At 44.3% G+C, this 20,366-nt stretch overlaps 1 protein-coding gene and 1 long non-coding RNA gene across 3 annotated transcripts; one reads left to right on the top strand and one right to left on the bottom strand.

Annotated features, from left to right (window-relative positions):
• The first annotated feature begins 24 nt into the window (after positions 1-24).
• LOC148106870 (uncharacterized) lies at positions 25-10,619 on the top strand. Of its 2 annotated transcripts, none has more exons than XR_015723424.1 (3): positions 25-215; positions 3,047-3,120; positions 10,054-10,619. It is a non-coding gene; the product is annotated as an uncharacterized LOC148106870 (long non-coding RNA). The 2 variants fall into 2 exon arrangements; XR_015723423.1 differs by lacking the exon at positions 25-215 and adding an exon at positions 587-664.
• A 2,301-nt stretch (positions 10,620-12,920) lies between these two features.
• Positions 12,921-14,628, bottom strand: LOC148106869 (uncharacterized). The gene is made up of 3 exons (XM_087859531.1): positions 14,291-14,628; positions 13,798-14,122; positions 12,921-13,178 (listed from the first exon to the last, which is right to left on the bottom strand). The coding sequence occupies exons 1-3, from the start codon at positions 14,370-14,372 to the stop codon at positions 13,100-13,102; spliced, it is 486 nt and encodes a 161-aa protein (XP_087715657.1). The 5' UTR covers positions 14,373-14,628; the 3' UTR covers positions 12,921-13,099.
• Between the last annotated feature and the right edge of the window lie 5,738 nt (positions 14,629-20,366).

The raw sequence follows: 20,366 nt of genomic DNA, 5'->3' as shown, positions 1-20,366 counted from the left end.
TCCTGCCCACGAGACGGAGATGTGTGTATCGGTGTAAAGAAGTCCGTGGGGCAACCGGATCCACTCACCCTTCCGGTCCCGAGTGAGGCTGCTCCTATCTAAACTGGACTAGAGAACGAGTCTTTGCTTTAGCCTCGAGTTGAAATACCTGAAGGGAAGGGCGAGAGGCCACAGGAGACCTTTCCCCGAGCGGCCGTGTGAATAACAAAGCCAATGTAACTTTACATATATACGTTGTTTGCATGTGTGTGGCTGTGTGTAGGAGTATACCACCCCACACACAATTTTTTCAAAGATTTTTATTTATTTGAGAGAGCGCGGGCGAGCACGGGGCGGGGAGGTAGAGGGAGAACAGACTCCCCGCTGAGCAAGGAGCCCCAGGTGGGGCTCGAACCCAGGATGGTGGGATCATGATCTGAACCGGAGGCAGTCGCTTAAGCGAGTCACCCAGGCGCCCCCACAATTTAATTTTTCTTTCTTCCTTACATTTCTTTCTTTCTTTCTTTTCTTCTTTCTTTCTCTTTCTTTCTTTCTTTCTTTCTTTCTTTCTTTCTTTCTTTCTTTCTTTTTATTTATTTATTTGACAGAGAGAGAGATAGCCAGCTGGAGAGGGAACACAAGCAGGGGGAGTGAAAGAGGAAGAAGCAGCCTCCCAGCGGAGCAGGTAACCCGATGTGGGGCTCGATCCCAGGACCCTGGGATCACGCCCTGAGCTGAAGGCAGACGCATAACGAATGAGCCACCCAGGCGCCCCCAATTTTTTCTTTCTAACCTCAAACTAAATAAGGAGGGTTTATCAATATTGGTGGTGAGCTGTGATGTTTAAGCCGCATTTGCCCAGTTAGCTTAGAGGGCGCAAATTCTTTGTTAATAATTTGAGCCTGATACACTACAGTTAAGTTCACAGCCCAGAGAAAACTGCTTATTTATTCCCCAGAAATTCATCTCCACTAATATGCACCAGCAAAAGGAATTTGTAAGCCCCTTCTTGTCCAGCCCCTTAAACTGGTCCCATCATACACTAGCTCAAACAATACATGGTTAATGGTTATCTATTCTATTCATTTCATACTGTTTTTAAAAGAAAGAATATTTGAACACTAATTTACTGACTTTAATTTGTGAAGGTACAATGAGTTTACTATGGAAATTCAGAATCCAGTCTACTAGTAGCTAGATGGCCTTTTGGGCCTTTCCTCCTAAGAAGTAACTTATCAGACCATGAAAACTAATGCCATCAGTTATTGGAAATCTCCTTTTTTAGAATTTAAGGGAAAGATGCTAACATAATGTAAATGGAAAAAGTGAACCGCACTACTGGATATCTTCTATGTAAAAACAGTTGATCATGGGATGAGCGCCAAGGACTGAACTGAGTAGGAGAAATTATATGATTTGGGGTGGGGATTTGGAGAAATTTCTAATAAGAAAGTTTTGGATGGGAGCACCTGGGTGGCTCAGTCGGTTAAGCACCTGCCTTTGGCTGAGGTCATGAGCCCAGGGTTCTGGGATGGAGCCCGCTTCTGGCTCCCTGCTCAGCAGTGAGCCTGCTTCACCCTCTCCGTCTGCCACTATCCCTGCTTGTGCTCTCTCTGACAAATAAATAAATAAAATCTTTTAAAAAAGAAAGTTTTGGATGGAAAACCTATACCTAACTTTTGTGATACCAGGCTGTACACTTTCACATCTACTGGCTATAAAAGCCGACTTTGCAACAGCCCTTGGTCTACCTGCCCAATGGCTGGTAGACATGCACTTTAGTTCCAGCGGTAAAACCCATGCCCCAGCCCCTCTCGTTGGCATGATACTACAAAATAATTTAAAAAGTTTTAAAAACTTAACGTTTGGTATGAAGTGTGAAGCCATCTGGTCCTGGACTTTTCTTTGTTGGGAGTCTTCTGACTACAGATTCAATTTCATTATTAGTAATCAGCCTGTTCAGATTTTCTATTGATTCTTCATTCAGTCTTGGAAGAGTGTATGTTTCTAGGAATTTATCCATTTCTTCCAGATTGTGCAATTTGTTGGCATATAATTTTTGGTAGTACTCTCTTACAGTCCTTTGTGTTCCTGTGGTGTCACTGGTAACTCCGCTTTCATTTCTGATTTGATTCACCTGAGTCCCCTCTCTTTTTTTCTTAAAGGTTTATCAATTTTGTTTATCTTTTCAAAGAACCAGCTCTTAATTTCACTACCTTTCCTATTGCTTTTTCAGTTTCTATTTCATTTATTTCTGCTCTGATCTTTATTATTTCCTTCCTTCTATTAACTTCGGACTTTGTTCTTTTCTTTTAGTTCTTTTAGGTATAAGGTTAGATTGTTTATTTGAGGTTTTTCTTGTTTCTTGAGGCAGGCTTGTATTGCTCTGAACTTCCCTCTTAGAACTGCTTTTGCTGTGTTCCAAAGATTTTTTAATTAATTAATTGACAGAAAGAGAGAGTGCAAACGGGAAGTGGCAGGCAGAGGCAGAGGGAGAGCAGGGATCACGACAGGAGCTAAAGGCAGACGCTTAACCAACCAAGCCACCCAGGCGCACCTTTATTTTTTAATTTTTTTTCCAAATACTTTTTTAAGTTTATATTTTCATTTTAATTTGCCTCAAAGTATTTTTTATTTCCTTTGACAATGCTTTTGTCCTAAAGAACCTACAGATTCCTGCTCCTCCAGCACATACCCTAACATTAGTCAGTAAATCTTCATGGAAGGCCCAGGTGCTTTTCAAGCTGTTGCCCCTGTGCTGGGTCCGAGTTTATGCACAGGCCCTTTAGCCGCGGAGCGGCAGTTTTCTACAGCCCTCTGACTCCCCGGGAGTTCTGCCCCTCTGGTGTGCAAAGCCAGACATTATATGGGATCATCTTCCTGGTGGAGGTCTCCAGGGCGGGAGGTACCTGATGTTCGGCTTAAACCCTTGCTCCCCATGGAGGATGTCCACACCTGTGATGTCCTCCCACTTGTGGGTCACTGCCCTGGGGGGTGTGGGTCCTGAACAGACTGCATCTCTGTCCCTCCTTCCCTTCTTGATGTGGCTTTTTCTTTGTATCTTTAGGTGTGCAAGAATTGAGCTGCTGGTCCTGAATTGCTCTATACATAGATGCAGCCTTGGTGTGACCATGGGAGGAGGTGAGCTCAGGATTTTCCTACTCTGTCATCTTGACCGCCCCCCAGGGCACACATTTTTAATTCTAATGAGGTCCAAGTTCTCAGTTTTTCTTTCATGGATTGTGCTGTTGGTGTTGTATTTTTTTTTTAAGATTCATTTATTTATTTTAGAGAGAGAGACAGAGAGCGAGAGTCCGGGGGGTGAGGGGTGGAGGGGCAGAGGGAGAGGGAGAGAGAAACTTCAGGAGACTCCTGGTGCTGAGCATGGAGACCCCTGTTGGTGTCGTATTTCAAAACCCTTTGCCAGGGGTACCTAGGTGGCTCAGTCGGGTGGGGTCTGACTCTTGGTTTCGGCTCAGGTCATGATCTTGAGGTCACGATCTCGGGGTCGTGGGATTAAGCTCATCTCGGGGCTCGGTGCTCTGTGGGGGCTCGGCTTGAGATTCTCTCTTTCTCTCCCTCTCCTCTCTCCCTCTGCCCCTCCCCCCCACTCGCATGCTCGCTCGCGCTCTCCCCCTAAAATAAATAAATACATCTTCAAAAAATATTTTAAAAACTTTTTGCCAAGGCCGAGGTTACCTAGATTTTCTCCTACATTTTACATGAGCACAGACAGTCTATTTATTCAGTTCTTTGATTTCTTAAGTCAGAGTTTTATAGTTTTCCACATATAGATATTGGGATATCGCACATATTTTGTTGGGTTTATGCCTTTTATTTCAATTTTTTGGTGCTAATATAAATGATGCTGTGCTTTAAATTGTACATTCCAATTGCTCATCGCTGGTATATAGGAAAGTGATTGAGCTTTGTATATTAACCTGTGCCCTGCAATTTTGCTATAACTGTTTATGAGTTCTAGGAAGATTTGTTTGGTTTTTTTTTTTTTTTAACAATTCTTTGGGAATTTCTCCCTAGACAATCGTGTCATCTGTGAACAAAGACAGTTTTATTTCTACCTTCCCCATCTACATACCTTTTTTCCTTTGTCTTACTGCATCAGCTAGGACTTCCAGTATGATGTTCAATAAGAGTAGTTAGAGAGCTCACCCCTGCTTTCTTCCGGATCGTAGTAGGGTAAAAGCCTCTAATTTCTCACCACTACGTATGTTAATAACTGTAGGTTTTTCATAGATGTCCTTTATCGTGTTGAGGAGCTGCCCTTACATTCCTAGTTTGCTGAGAGGTTTTTTGGTTTTTTTGAAGATTTTATTTGTTTGAGAGAGAGAGAGAGAGAGAGGGCACACACACAAGCAGGGGGAGAGACAGGTAGAGGGAGAGGGAGAAGCAGGCTCCCCACGGGGCAGAGAACCTGATGCGGGCTGATCCCACGGATCACCTGAGCCAAAGGCAGATGCTTAGCCCCCTGAATCCCCCAGGAGCCCCTTGCTGAGAGTTTTTAGCATGAGTTGGTGTTGGATTTTGTCAAGTGGTTTTTCTGCATCTGATGATATGATCATGTCATTCTTTAGACTGTTGATGTGATGGAGTATATTAATTGACTTTTTGAATGTGAACTAGCCTTGCATACCTGAGATAAATCCTAGTTGGTCATAGTATATACTTCTTTTCATACATTGTTGGATTTGATCTGCTAATATTTGGTTGAGGATTTTTGCATTTTTTCATGAGAGTAATTGGTCTTTGGTTTTCCTTTCTTACAATGTATTGTCTGGTTTTAGTACCAGGGTAATGCTGACCTCATAGAACAAGTTAGGAAGCATTCCCTTGGTTCTATTTTCTAGACCAGATTATAGAGAATTCGTATCATTTCTTCCTGAAACATTGGTAGAATTCCCCCGGTGAACCCATTTGTGCCTGGTGCTTTCTGTTTTGGAAGGTTATTATTGATTCAATTTAAAATAGATATAGGCCTATTCATATAGTCTATTTCTCTTTTATGAGTATTGTTAGATTGTGTTTTTCAAAGAATTGGGCCATTGTTTCTAAGTTATCAAATTTGTGGCCAGAGTTGTTCATAATATGCTTTTATTATCCTTTTAATGTCAGCAGAATCAGAAGTGATGTCCCCCTCTCATTTCTGATGGTAGCAATTTGTGTCTTCTCTCTTTTTATCTTGGTTAGCCTGAACAGATACTTATCACTTTTATCAATATTTTCACATAACCAACTTTTGGATTCATTGATTTTCTCTATTGTTTTCTTGTTTTCAATTTCACTGATTTGTGCTCTGATTTTTATATCTTTTCTTCTGCTTACTTGGATTTAACTTGCTCTTCTTTCTCTAGGTTCCTACGGTGCAAACTGAGATTATTAATTTTGGATTTTTCTTCTTTTCTAATATATGCATTCATTGTGACGAATGTCTCTCCATGCACTGATTTCCTTTGCATCCTCAAATTTTGACAAGTTGTGTTTTCATTTCCATTTAGTTCAAAATGTTTTTTTTTAATTCTCTTGAGGTTTATTCTTTGATCCATGTGTTATCTAGAAGTGTGTTTTATGGCCCAGGATATAGTCTATCTTAGTGAATGTTCCATGTGCGCTTGAGAAGGATAAGCATTCTGCTGTTGTTGAAGTATTCTATAAATGTCAATTAGATCTGGTTTATGGATGGTGCTCTTAGTTCAATTATATTTGATTCTACTGGTTTTCTACCTGCTGTCTTTGTCAGTTTGTAACAGAGGGGATGTTGAAGTCCTCAAGTACAATAATGGATTTGTCTATTTCTCCCTGCGGTTCTGTCAGTTTTTGACTCATGTATTTTGACACTGTGTTGTTAAGCATGTACACATTAAGGATTGGTGCCTTCTGGAAAATTGAGTCTTTTGCTGTTATGTAATGCCCCTCTTTATCCCTGATAATTTTCCTTGTTCCGAAGCGTGCTTTGTCTGAGATAGTGCAGCTTTGTTTTGCTCGGTGTTGGCATGATATATCTTTCTCAATGTCTTTACCTTTAAGCTATCTGTGTCTTTGTATTTATTTATTTGAAGATTTATTTATTTATTAGAGAGAGAGCACAATCGGGAGGGGCAGGGAGGAAGGAGAGAGAATCTCAAGTGAACTCCATGCTGAGTGTGGAGCCTGATGCAGGGCTCGATTTCACAACTCTGAGATCACCACCCGAGCCGAAACCAAGAGTTGGATGCTTAACCATCACTCAAGCACCCCTGTGTCTTTTATTTATTTATTTATTTATTTATTTATTTATTTATTTGTTTATTTAAGATTTCATTGGTTTATTTGAGAGAGAGAGAGCACACAAGCAGGGGGAGTGGCAGGCAGAGGGAGAGGGACAAGCAGGCTCCCCACCAAGCCGGGAGCCCAACGAGGGGTTTGATCCCAGGACCCTAAGATCACAACCGGAGCCAAAGGCAGACGCTTAAGTGACTGAGCTACCCAGGTGCCCTGTGTCTTTATATTTAGAGTAGGTTTCTGGGGTTCCTGGCTGGCTCAGTCAGAGGAGGGTGTGACTCTTGATCTCAGGGTTGTGAGTTCAAGCCCCATGTTCGGTGTAGAAATTACTTAAAATCTTTGAAAAATAAAAAAATTAAAAACAAGTAAAGTAGGTTTCCTTAGGTGACATGTAGTTGGCTCTTGTTTATTTTTTTATCCAGACTTACTGTCTCTTATAATTGGCATATTTAGACTATTCACATTTAAAATTATTCTTGATATATTTTGATTAATATCTACCATTTTTATGATCATTTTCTATTCTTTGTTATTGTTCTTGGTTTCTATTTTGTCTTCCACTCTTTTTCTGCCTCCTCTGGTTTTAATTGAACTTTTTATTATGATTCAATTTTCTCTCCTCTCTTAACATCTCAGTAACACTTAGAAATTTTTTTAGTGGTTGCCCTAGAATTTGCAATATACATTTACAACAAATAAGTCCACTTTCAAGAAACACTAGATCATTTCACTGGTAGCACAAGTACCTTATGCGGAGTGTGGCCAGTTCCTTTCTCCTGTCTTGTATAACTGTGCTGTCATTCCCTTCACTTATCCATATGCTATAATCACTGAATACATTTTTGCTATTATTCTTTTGAACAAACCATTATCTGTTAGATCAACTAAGAATATTATAAATAGGGGAGACTGGGTGGCTTAGTTGGTCAAGCATCTGCCTTTGACTCAGATCATGATCCCGGGGTCTTGGGGTCGAGCCCAGCCTCAGGCTCCCAGGAGCCTGCTTCTCCCTCTGCCTCTGCCCCTCCGCCCCCTCTGCTCTCTCGCTCACTCTCTCTCTCAAAGAAATAAATAAAATCTTTTTTTTTAAAGTGTAAACGTCTTTTTAAAAATATATAATATTATAAATGAGGGGCGCCTGGGTGGTGCAGTCTAAGCATCTGACTCTTGGTTTTGGGTCAGGTCATGATCTTAGGGTCCTGAGATCGAGTTCCACCTCAGGCTCCGTGCTCCGTGTAGAGTCTACTTGAGATTCTTTACTCTCGCTCTCCTTCTGCCCCTCCCCCCACTCAATCTCTCTCTCAAAAATAAATAAATAAATAAAATTAAAAAAAAAAAAGACTCCCGGGGCGCCTGGGTGGCTCAGTAGGTTAAGCATCCAACTCTTGGTTTGGCTCAGGTCATGATCGCAGGGTCCTGGGATCAAGCCCCACGAAGGGTCCCCTGCTCTGTGGGGAGTCTGCTTCTCTCTCTGCCCCTTCCCCCTCGAAAAATAGATAAGCAAATCTTTAAAAAAAAGTATTATGAATAAAATATTTCCTCTTGGGGGCGCCTGGGTGGCACAGCGGTTAAGCGTCTGCCTTCGGCTCAGGGCGTGATCCCGGCGTTATGGGATCGAGCCCCACATCAGGCTCCTCTGCTATGAGCCTGCTTCTTCCTCTCCCCCTCGCCCCTGCTCATGCCCTTTCTCTCTCTCTCTCTCAAAAAAAAAAAAAAATACCAACAGCATTTTTCACAAAACTAAAACAAATAATACTGCAATTTGTATGGAACTACAGAAGACTAGCTAAAGCAATCTTGAGCTGGAGGTATCTGGAACAGAACAGAGAGCCTGGAAATAAACCCACGCTTATATGGTCAATTAATCTCTGCCAAAGGAGGGGCTCCTGGGTGGGTCAGTCACTTATGCGCTCAACTCTTGATTTGGGCTCAGGTCATAATCTCACAGTTGTGAGATTGAGCCCCGAGTCAGGCTCTGAGCTGGGGTGTGGAACCTGCTTAGGATTCTTTCTCCCTCTCCCACTCCTCTCTCTCTTAAAAAAAAAAAAATCTGCGCCAAAGGAGGCAAGAATATATAATAGGGAAAATATTCTCTTCAATAAATGGTGTAGGGAAAACTGGACAGCAATATGCAAAAGAATGATAGGTGTAGAGATTGCATTACTTAAGTTTTTTTTTTAAAAAGGCAATTTTCAAGGCACCTGGGTGGCTCAGTGGGTTAAGCGTCTGCCTTTAGCGCAGGTCATGATCTCGGGGTCCTGGGATCGAGTCCCGCTTCGGGCTCCCTGCTCAGCGTGGAGCCTGCTTCTCCTTCTCCCTCTGCCCCCTCCCCCCCGCTCATTCTCTCCCTCGCTCGCTCTTCTCTCTCTCAAATAAATAAATAATCTTTTTTAAATAGGCATTTTTCAGTTCTGTCACAGTGTTTTTGATTTCCAGTATTTCCTTTTGATTCTTCCTTGGTGTTTTCATCTCTTGACTTACATTATTCATCTGTTCTTGCGTGTTGTCTGCTTTTTTCATGAGAGCCTTTAGCATATTAATTATAGTTATTTTAATTCCAGATCAAATAATTGTGATTTCTGCCGTATTTGAGTCTGCTTCTGATGCTTTGTCTCTTCAGAATATGTCTTTTGATTTTTAGCACGGCTTATACTTTTTTGTTGAAAGCCAGACATGACGTATTGGGTAAGAGAACCGGATAGTTTTTTAGCGTCAGGTTTCCTGTTTATCTGGCTAGGAATTAGGCTGTGTTTACTGTTTGCTACAGGTGCAGAGGCTAAAATGTCCTGTAGTGTCCTTGGTTTTGTCTCTGCTGCCATGTTGGAGTTTTCCTAGAGGGTCGTTCTTAGGGCCTGAGGCTTGCAGTTCTTTTAGCTGTACCCACTGTTATTATACGGGAGCGCTATTGATTTGGTGATAGGTTTGGGGGGTAGGAGAAACATTTTATAGGCCTATGATTAAATCTCGGTCTTTCAGGAAGCCTTTTCTCCCTGGGCTGTGACCTTTACAAGTGCTAAAAGGGGCCAGAGCTGGGTATTACCTGTCCCCCTCTCACCTAGGCTTTGGTAAAACCCACGTCCCTGAGGCTCTGGTTAGTTTCCCTTCAGGGCAGGCCTTGGTTGAGAAAAACAGAGAGCTCTGGACATGTTTTAAAATATCTTTTTCCTTGGGTGCCTGGGTGGCTCAAGTTAAGTTTATCTGCCTTCGGCTCAGGTCATGATCCCAAGGTCCTAGGATCGAGTCCCACATCGGACTCCCTGCTCAGCCGGGAGCCTGCTTCTCCCTCTCCCTCTGCCACTCCCCCCTGCTTGTGCTCGCTCTCTCTCAAATAAATAAATAAAATCTTAAAAAAGAAACAAAAAAACCACAGGGGCACCCGGGTGACTCAGTCAGTTAAGCGTCTGCCTTCAGCTCAGGTCATGATCCTAGGGTCCTGGAATCGAGTCCCGCATCAGGCTCCTTGCTCATTGGGGAGCCTGCTTCTCCCTCTGCCTGCTGCTCCCCCTGCTTGTGCTCTCTGTCTCACTCTCTCCCTCTGTCAAATAAATAAATCTTTAAAAAACAAAAAAGAAAAAAAGAAAAACAACCCCACAACATACAACTCTTAATGCCACTGAGATATTAAACTCCAGTGGGAGAACCTATTTTTTTATTAGTAAAATATTTTAAGAAAGTTACCACTGCAGCGTCTTCTTCGGTTTACCCTTAGAGAGCATCTACTACGTGCTAAGCTTTTGACTGTAATTCCTGCCTTGTCTCTCTCCTCCCACCTTTAATATTCTTTAATGGTTTTTCCAGCTCTTGAATGTGGGTCTAGCTGATGAACTGCACCGGTATCTTCTGCTGCCGCTAAGCCTGGTAACAAGATGAAGAAATGTCGGTATCTTGACAGCAGACCCTCAGTGTCCAGCTGCCTCTGCCCCCGACAATCTAGGGACAGTGTTGTCCTGGTTGTGGGGGAAGCTGAACGTGATAAAAGCTTCCGGAGTCTAAAGTAAATATTCAATAGGAGCAGGTTGGATTTTAAAACAGGTTTCCCTCAGTGTTTACCCCAATGATACAGACGTAGTGAAGAGAAGGGCCATATGCACCCCAATGTTCATAGCAGCAATGTCCACAATAGCTAAATCGTGGAAGGAGCCGAGATGCCCTGCAACAGATGACTGGATTAAGAAGTTGTGGTCCATATATACAATGGAATATTACTCAGCTCTCAGAAAGAATGAGTTCTCAACATTTGCTACAACATAGACGGCACTGGAGGAGATAATGCTTAGTGAAATAAGTCAAGCAGAGAAAGACAACTATCATATGATTTCTCTCATCTATGGAACATAAGAACTAGAATGATCAGTAGGGGAAGAAAGGGATAAAGAAAGGGGGGGTAATCAGAAGGGGGAATGAAACATGAGAGACTATGGACTATGAGAAACAAAGTGAGGGCTACAGAGGGGAGGGGGGTGGGGGAATGGGATAGACCGGTGATGGGTAGTAAGGAGGGCACGTATTGCATGGTGCACTGGGTGTTATACACAACTAATGAATCATCGAGCCTTACATCGAAAACCGGGGATGTACTGTATGGTGACTAACATAATATAATAAAAAATCATTATTAATTAAAAAAAAAAAAAACACAGGTTTCCCTCAAAGATATCTAAGGGGTTATTCATCTTCGGAAAACCTCTTGAGAGTTACAAAGATGACCTGACAAGGAAGTCCTGGGCATTGTGGCTTCTTACTAGAACATAAGAGTTGCTGACGCCCCGGATACTGCCTTGATATTTTAGCCTGTAGAGTTAAGGAAAATTTAGACAAACTGGGTCTAAATTCACTAAATCTCAAGACTGCCAGATCTGTATCCCATTTCCGCGACTGTACTCATATGCATACCATGGGACAAAGCTAATAACTCATCCTGGATTTTGGTTTTCACCAATACTCTCTTAAGATAACTTATGATTTTCTCTGGTCTCAAATGGTAGTCTTTTGACCTACAAATTAGACATTACTGCCTGAACAAGTGAAAAACTATTTCAAATTAACACAGGTAGGAATCTGGCCTAAATTGAAAGCCTCACCACCAACACCAAATTCCATAAAACCCATCTCTTCAAAATAGTACCATCGAAAAACATATCCTTAGAAATTCCTTGAGAATATTCACTCATGAAGTTCGATTTGTGCCATATCTGCAAGGTATGTTTGTATGCAATTCTTCTCTAACCTTTTCACTCTTCTTAACTCAGTGAAACTTTTTTCAAGATTGTTATTTCCCAGGTTTTAGCATAAAAATTGTTCTCATTTGCTTCAATTTTTAGACAAATGTCCAGTTTCCTCCGACCTCCACTATAATGTATTTTAAGCAATGTTTTCAGGCTAACACATGAAAGTATTTCAGAAAATTAAAAGGTAGGGCTGCCACTGTCTACAGTGCTTTACTACAGACTAAAGCAACAACAGGAGAACCAGGCACTTGGACTTGAAATTTATCTCCCTGGGGGGCACCTGGGTGGCTCAGTCAGTTGAGTCTATTGGTTGAATCTTGGTCATGATCTCAGGGTTGTGAAATGGAGCTAGTGTTGGGCTCCAAACTCAGTGGGGATTCTGCTTGAGATTCTCTCTCACTCTCCCCCGTCTACCCCTCCCCCTGTTCATGCGCTCTCTCAAATAAATAAAGTCTTTATGGGGCACCTGGGTGGCTTGGTTGGTCGGGCATCTACCGTCAGCTCGGGTCATGATCCTAGGGTCCCAGGATTCCTGGATCAAGCCCCGATTTGGGCTCCCCGCTCAGCGAGGAGTCTGGTTCTCCCTCTGACCTTCCCCGCTCTTGTGCTTTCTCTCTCTCTCAAAAGAATAAATAAAATCTTTTAAAAATTAATTCTTTTAAAAAACAAGAAATAAAAGCTATCTCCCTGCATCAGTCTCGGTGTAAATGAACAGACATTACTCATATAGTGTGTTCTCTGTGTGGGAATAATTCCCTTACCCCAAGGCCTGAATATTTATAAATCCACTTTTTTTGTGGATTTAGCTAAGAACTTATGCCTGGTTTTAAATATTTAAAATAACAGTACAGGGGCGCCTGGGTGGCACAGCGGTTAAGCGTCTGCCTTCGGCTCAGGGCGTGATCCCGGTGTTACGGGATCGAGCCCCACGTCAGGCTCCTCCACTATGAGCCTGCTTCTTCCTCTCCCACTCCCCCTGCTTGTGTTCCCTCTCTCGCTGGCTGTCTCTATCTCTGTCAAATAAATAAATAAAATCTTTAAAATAAAATAAAATAAAATAACAGTACAGGGGCACCCGGGTGGCATGGGACTTCAGCTCTGGTCATGATCTCAGCATCCTGGGATCAAGCCCCCGCCCCCCATCAGGCTCTGGCACTCAGTGGGAAGTCTGCTTCTCCCTTTCCCTCTGCCCCTCCCCCTGCTCTCTCTCTCAAATGAATAAAATCTTTAAAAAAATAAAAATTAAAAATAACAATATAGTCTAATCCTCTCTTAGCCTAGGTCTTCTTGTGTTAATGTGCATACTTCCCAGATTTGACCCAGCCCCAATATGACTCCACCCAGAATTGCTCCCTGAATGATACTCGTTAGAAAGAGCTGAACTTTATTTATATTTAATTTTGTGCAGGAAACAAGACAAGCAGTTTAATTCTCTTTTATTTTATTGTTTTCCTTTAACAGTAATGGGCAATTTCCATAAAGTGGGATTTACTTATCCCATTTTCCACTCACCAAAGCCCTAAAATTCAAAACTTACTACCCAAACATGGAAAAGGCAACCAAAACAACAACTTGAGAATGTCTAGAACAAAAGCTTTTAACTCCTGAAGCAGGTTTTAGAATGGCTGCCCAGCCGAATCGCTTTTTTCAGGTTTACGGACTTCCATCACATCTATGGGTATGGAAAGCTTCTTTCTGAGGGAAGAAAATTGCAAATATTTAGTATCTGGAGTTGTGGATGAAATGAGATATACAATGTACATTTCATGCTTGTTTTTAAATTTATATTTCCCCCCAACTCCCCAGCACACATTTCTTTAATACCCAAGGCCGGGCTTGCTTTAGGGACAATCTTCCTTTGTGTACACAATTTAAGGGTACCTTGAAAAACTTCAGAATTCAAGATTAACAATTTTAATGTAGTATTTAAAAGTCAAGACTAATGCACAAAAAATTCCGGGACCACCAAATTATCAAAATGTTAAATAAAGGCAAGATCCACCCCTTCACTCGCACAACCGCGCCTCATTTTGCACCCTGATGTCACTCCTGATCCTGATCGCGATCGTGATCCAATAGAATGTTATTTACAAAAACAGGAGCCCGACCCGAGAGTTTCCTGACGATTCGTTTATATACTGCATGAAAATATTTACCTTGATGCCCACGGGGGCATCGTCCCCACCTTGGAAAGAGCTCGAGGCCCCCTAGGTAGCTTTGGCTTTGGAGGGGGGGAGAGAGACCTGGGAGAGAGCCCAGGGCGTCCCCGAGGGTCCTAGAGATGGGGGGGGGGGCGCCAGAGCAAGCCACTCACCGCCCGAACACGTAGGGGTATTGAGTGCGTTGGAAAACGCTCTCCAGCTCCTTCAGTTGCAGCCGGGGGAACGCGCTGCGGTGGAGGCGTTGCTGCCGCTCCTGGGGCTGCGGCCCCTCGGCGGCCGCCTGGGCCTCGTCCTGCTGCTGCTGCTGCGGGGGCTCTTGCCCGCAGCCGCCGCCCGTGTGGTTCTCGTCGTCCACGGGGCCCGCTGCTCCCGCGCCACCGTGGCTTTCTTCTCCTGTCGCGGCTTCCTGCTCAGGTTCGGGCCAGAGCTCCTTCTCGACGTCTCCTCCCGTTACGGAGACCACCGCAGGCTTCGTATCTGGAAAAGAAAAGAGAGATCAGGGCGCTGGAGCCCAGGGCGCGTGGGACGGCGACCTGAGAGCGGCGACATCTGCCGCGCCACTGCGGCGTCCCGTCCACTCGCCTCCCCCGGGGAAAGGCCGTTTCGTAGACTTCGCCAAACCCGCGTCCCGGTTCGCGCACTCACCCAACGGTTCTCCTCCAAGTTCATCGACTTCCAGGATGCGGCAAGCGGTGCCTTCTTGGCTGCTCTCGGGCGGAGGCTCCATGTCCAGAACGCCTCCACAGACTCGCGCGGCGGCCCGCGGAGACTCCGGGGTCCGGGCCTGTCTCTGTGCGGGGTGCGGTTTACTACGCCTCTACCTCAGCTTCAACGTCCGCGCGCTCTTAGACGCCGTCGATCCCCGTTACTTCCAACGGCCAGGTGTGTGGTGGGCGGGACTTGTCGGGGCGAGCACGAGGCCGGGGCGTGGCCACGAAGTAGGCGGAGCGTTTGCCGGAAGGGTGCTACCGCCAGGGGGCGCGCGCGGGGGGGGGGCCACTCCTCCCGACTCCCGCGGGCCACTGCCTTGGCGTGGGGGTTGGTGGGTGGTGCCAGCCAGCCGGGGGCGGGAAAGGGGTGGGGAAGGAAACTTCCCACAGCTCTCCCGAGCCCTGGGAGACGCGTTGGGAGAACGTCTCGCCGCCTGCCCTCGCTGCACGCGGGTCGGTGCAGGGTTCTCGCCCTAAGCTCCTCCAGGGCGAGGGACGCAGAGGTAGGGCTGGAGAAGTTGCGGGGGGGCTTCGTGGCAGCCCCAGCACTGAAGCGACGGGATCCCCGTCGCCGTGTGGGCTCTGAGCACGACTCTCCCCTCCGGCAAGTCAGTGACCAATGGATGGGACTCTGGTTGGGTTCCGTTCGCACCCAGAGTCCACGAACCGGGCTAGTGACCGGACGAAACGATTAGCTAGAGGGCTGCTTGCTCTGGGTTTTTGCCATACGCGCGGAAAGTGGAGCCCATCAAGCTCTCCTGGGCGCTCCGGAGCGGCAGCTTGAGGTTGGGTTTTACAGAGCACTGTGGGTGCTCGGATGCACGCTCTAAGAAACCCAAACCTCCCTCTTGCGATAGGAACAAATACCCCAGATTTGTATTAAGGAATTCACATCAAGAGTAGAAATGGAGAAACCTGTCCACTGTTTTGAGCATCCAAGAATGCTTGCGCTGCACGTGCTGGACGCGACTGTGGGGCTTACACCCTCTGCCTGCTGAGCTCCGCTTCCGCGCCCCCGCTGCAGGTCCTCTGCAAAAGCGCACGTGTTTCTGGGCTGGGCAGGTGCTGGGGACTTGGGTTAGTTCCCACTTTTTTTTTTTTTTTTAAGATTTTATTTATTTATTTGACAGAGAGAGACAGCCAGCGAGAGAGCGAACACAAGCAGGGGGAGTGGGAGAGGAAGAAGCAGCCTCCCAGCAGAGCAGGGAGCCCCAGGCGGTGCGGTGCTCGATCCCAGGACCCTAGGATCATCACCTGAGCCAAAGGCAGATACTTAACGGACTGAGCCACCCAGGTGCCCCATGTTCCCACTTTTTTATTCTCCTCCACTTTCTCCTGTTTCTCCTCCTCCTCTTCGTCTTCCTCCATCTCCCTTTGTCTAGAACTGTCTTCCAGAGCTCTAGCTCTCCACTGATAAATATCAAATAAAGAAGAGCCAGGGCAGATTGAGGGCTCTGTTTCTCCCTTAAAGTGATGTTTTGCATAGTGTCCAATACCGCTAAATGACAGCCGGTGTGCACCCTGCTACTTCCCTCTGACTACAGTTAGGAAAAAAAATATATGTATATACCCAGTGCCCAATAACTTGCTGGACCTGGTGCGAGGAAAAGCTAACTTATACTCTGGTGAAAGATCAGCAAACACGTAATGATCCGTATCAGAAAGACATCAGCATCCTAGTCCCTCAAGGAACAGATTAACTATTCAGTGCTGTCCTTTTGGATGGTAAGGTCCAGAGTCATCACTTCTTATAAACACCTTCCATTCATACAATCCAATTTTTAAGAAGTCCAATTATTTTGATGGTTTTCAATTTTACCCGTTTCTCAAGGATGGGTGAAGAATTCAGAGAATTTCGAGAACGGTAACAGTCATGTTTTTAACTCTGTCCCTATGATTTCTTTTTACTTTTTAAAAAAAGATTTCATTTATTTATTTGTCAGAAAGAGAGAATGAGAGAGAGCAGAGGGAGTGGCAGGCAGAGGCAGAGGGAGAAGCAGGCTCCCTGCCAAGCAAGGAGCCCAATGTGGGACTCGAGCCCGGGGCCCTGGGATCATGACCAGAGCCGAAGGCAGACGCCTAACGACTGAGCCACCCAGGTACCCCACGATTCTTATTTTTTTAAATATTCAGTGAATAATGTAGATAATGACAGTTACACGGAGAGATTTAAATAGAATTAACCATATAAAAGCAGAATAAATATTTGAAGCCAAAAGGCTAAAAACATATTTTTCTTACGTATTAGTCTTAATCAGAACCACAATGAGGGGCACCTGGGTGGCTCAGTCGTTAAGCGTCTGCCTTCAGCTCAGGGCATGGTACCGGGGTCCTGGGATCGAGCTCCTCATCCAGCTCCCTGCTCCGCTGGGAGCCTGCTTCTCCCTCTCCCACTCCCCCTGCTTGTGTTCCCTCTCTCGCTGGCTGTCTCTCTCTCTCTGTCAAATAAATAAATAAAATCTTAAAAAAAAATAAAAACCACAATGAGATACTGTTTCACACCCAGGAGGATGACTATTATCCACAAAATAGAAAATAAGAGGTGTTGGTAAGGATGTGGAGAAGTTGGAACCCTGTGCATTACTGGTGGGGATGTAAATGGTGTAGTCACTGTGGAAAATGGTATGGCAGTTCCTCAAACACTTAGTCAGAATTACCATATGATCCAGCAATTCCACTTCTGGGTATACAACCCAAAGAACTGAGAGCAGGGACTTGAACAGATATCTGTATACACGTGTTCAGAGCAGCATTATTCACAATAGCTGAAAGATGGAAACAACCCAAATGTCCGCTGATGGATGAATGGGTAAATAAAATGTGGTATATACATACAATAAAATATTATTCAGCCTTAAAAAGGAATGAAATTCTGACACATGCTACAACATGGATGAACCTTGAAGGAATCAAGCTAAGTGAAATAAACCAGACACGAAAAGACAAATATTGAATGATTCCATTTATCTGTGATACCTGGAGTAGTTCAATTTGTAGAAACAGAAATTAGGGGCGCCTGGGTGGCTCAGTCGGTTGGGCGTCTGCCTTCGTCTCGGGTCATGACCCCAGAGTCCCGGGATCAAGCCCCGCATCGGGCTCCTTGCTCAGTGGGGAGTTTGCTTCTCCCTCTGCCCCCCCACTTGCTTGTGCTCGCTCTCTCTCTCACTCTTCAAATAAATAAAATCTTTAAAAAGGAAGGAAGGAAGGAAGGAAGGAAGGAAGGAAGGAAGGAAGGAAGGAAGGGAAAGTAGAATGGTAAGGGCACCTGTTGGTTCAGTCGGTGGGGCATGGAACTCTTGATCTTGGGGTTGTGAGTTCAAGCCCCATGTTGGATGTAGAGATTACTTAAAATCTTCAAAAGAAAGAAAGAAAGAGAAAATAGAACGGTAGTTTCCCAGGTCTGGGAGAAGTGGTACTGGGGAGTTATTGTTTAATGGGTATGGAGTCTCAGTTTGGGAAGATGAAAAAGTTCTGGAGATGGATGGTGGTGATGGTTGGACAACAATGTGAATGCACTTCATGTCGCCAAACTGCACCCATAAAAATGGTTAAGATGGTAAATTTGCTTTATCTGTATTTTATGACAAAATAATAACAGTCTTATTTCTTTCAAAAAACATTTTATTTATTTATTTATTTATTTATTTATTTATTTGAGAGAGAAAGTGCACAAGCCAGGGAAGGGGCAGAGGGAGAGGGAGAAGCAGACTCCCCGCTGACCGGGGAGCCTGATGCAGGGCTCAGTCCCAGGACCCTGGGATCATGACCTGAGCTGAAGGCAGACGCTTAACCGACTGAGCCACCCAGGAACCCCTATTAGTCTTAAATCTTGTTGGAATAATGATTCTGTACTGTGGATATTGGAGAGATATCTAGAATAAATAGTTGAAATTAGGAGCTTAAATGTCGGTTCTTCTAGACTTCAAATTCCTTTTTTTCTCGTGGTGGATTAATGAGTCAATAACGCAGATGCATGATGGTACCTAGGTAACTAACTACCTAAAGAATATTAGTAGAAGGAGTTGAAGCCTTGAATTGGAAACTATTTCCTTCTTACTCTAGCTTTGTGTTTCTTGTTTTTCTTTTCTTTTCTTTTTTTTAAGATTTTATTTATTTATGTGACAGAGAGAGAGACAGCCAGTGAGAGAAGGAACACAAGCAGGGGGACTGGGAGAGGAACAAGCAGGCTCCCAGTGGAGCAGGGAGCCTGATGCGGGGCTCGATCCCAGGACTCCGGGATCACGCCCTGAGCCGATGGCAGACGCTTAACGACTGAGCCACCCAGACGCCCCTGTATTTCTTGTTTTTCTAACTTTATATTTCATGTTGAAAGAACTCATAAATCTGAAATGAATAGTGGTTCATAGGTAACTAGTTTACAGGAGATATCTGGAAATAGCTAGTAATGCTCGCTGTCAGGAAGCTAAAAAAGCCATTCTTCTCAAATGTAAACTCTTATTTTCTTTTGGAATAACGAGTTAGTACCATAGATATGTAGGGGGACCTAGATGATTAGTTAACAATAGATAACTAGTGGTAACTAGAATAACTGGTCCAAGCTACAATCATTTCCTGTCTAAAAACCACAATCATTTCATGTCTAAATTCTTTTTTTAAAGTAGGCTCCACACCCAAGGTGGGGCTTGAACTCACGGCCCCAGGATCAAGAGTCCGAAGCTCCACCAACTGAGCCAGCCAGGTGCCCCTCATGTCTAAATTCTTTTTTTTTTAATTCCTTGTTCTAAAAATGAGTTAATTGGGGGCACCTGGCTGGCTCAGTCGGAAGAGCATGGGACTCTTGATCTCAGGGTCGTGAGTTTGAGCCCCATGTTGGGTGTAGAGATTTCTAAAAAAATAATAATAATAAACTTGAAAAAATAAAAATGAGTTAATTGTGTAGCATCCAGTGGGATTCTAGGTAAACCAGAAGAAATGAGTTGTGAATATTCAGATTTCTGGGGCGGCGAAAGAAAACTTTATGACCACAAGATGGCAGTAGGATACACAAGATTTATTTGGGTGAGGCTTTGACAGTTTTGTGGGAGGTCAGGGCTTGTGTCTGGAGGCTAAGGCTTGTGGTTGCCACCATTTGGAAGGGGGCTGTGGGGGGAAGGCAAGTTAACTCCTGGGAGAGAAGGGAATCGGCCGAGAGGGCCTCGCGAGTCTAGGCGATGTTATTTAGCAGCATGTTGGAGAGCGCGTGGGTCAAAATCACCAAAGGGCAGCAGTGGCTTGTGGTCTTTATGGCCCAGGGTTTATCTTATCTGTGTGTTAGGCTCAATTTCATGGAGTATGTAAAGCAGCCGGGCTATAAATGGCTAAAAATGTGGTTATGGGGGGGGTGCCTGGTTGGCTTAGTGAGTAGAGCGAGCGACTCTTGATATGAGGGTAGTGAGTTTGAGTCCCACGTTGGGTGTAGAGTTTATTTAAAAATATATGTGGTCATGGTTATTTCAGATACTTTTAAAGCAATTGGATGTGTAAAAATTTGAGTTTGGCTCCAGCAGGCTTTCAGGGTAATGGGTCTCAGCCTGAGGTAAAGAAATAAGACAACCTCGGGGTCAATAGACTGAGGTTATTTTTGGCTCATTTGTATAACATACTCAAAGTCATCAAGCCAGAAAAAAACATCATCTTCTGAACCCAAATTCGTATTTCCTGTTGGAATAAAATATTAGCACTGGAGGTAACTAGTAATGCTTAAGCAATTACTTTACTAGAGTTAAGTAGAAGTGACTCAGAAAATTGGCAAATCCAGAAAATTGAAAAATCACTCTTCTCAACACTAGCTTCTTATCTCCTTTGAAGAATGAGTTAATACAAGAGATAGTTAATGGTATCTAAGTAACAAGGTAAGCAGAGATATAAGGTGATCATGACGTTAGACCAGGAAATGGAAAAGAAATGATCTTCACGTGTAAATTCTTCTCCGTTGTCGAATTAGTGAATTAGTCCAATACGGAATTAACCATACCTAGGTACCTATTTTATCAGAGGTATCTAGACGTAAC

The sequence above is a fragment of the Ursus americanus genome, chromosome X, assembly GCF_024610735.1.
Source record: "Ursus americanus isolate L20-20 chromosome X, mUrsAme1.1.p, whole genome shotgun sequence".
Classification (NCBI taxonomy): Eukaryota; Metazoa; Chordata; class Mammalia; order Carnivora; family Ursidae; genus Ursus; species Ursus americanus.
Note: the sequence above shows the minus strand (reverse complement) of the source record. Positions and strands in the feature narration are given on the sequence as shown.

Excerpts from the sequence above, each read along its gene's own strand:
- LOC148106869 (XM_087859531.1), bottom strand. The coding sequence starts at position 14,372 with ATGGAGCCTCCGCCCGAGAGCAGCCAAGAAGGCACCGCTTGCCGCATC. Across the intron at positions 14,123-14,290 it reads ACTTGGAGGAGAACCGTTGG|ATACGAAGCCTGCGGTGGTC; the intron begins GTGAGTGCGCGA and ends TTTCTTTTCCAG. Across the intron at positions 13,179-13,797 it reads TACCCCTACGTGTTCGGGCG|AAAGAAGCTTTCCATACCCA; the intron begins GTGAGTGGCTTG and ends TTCTTCCCTCAG.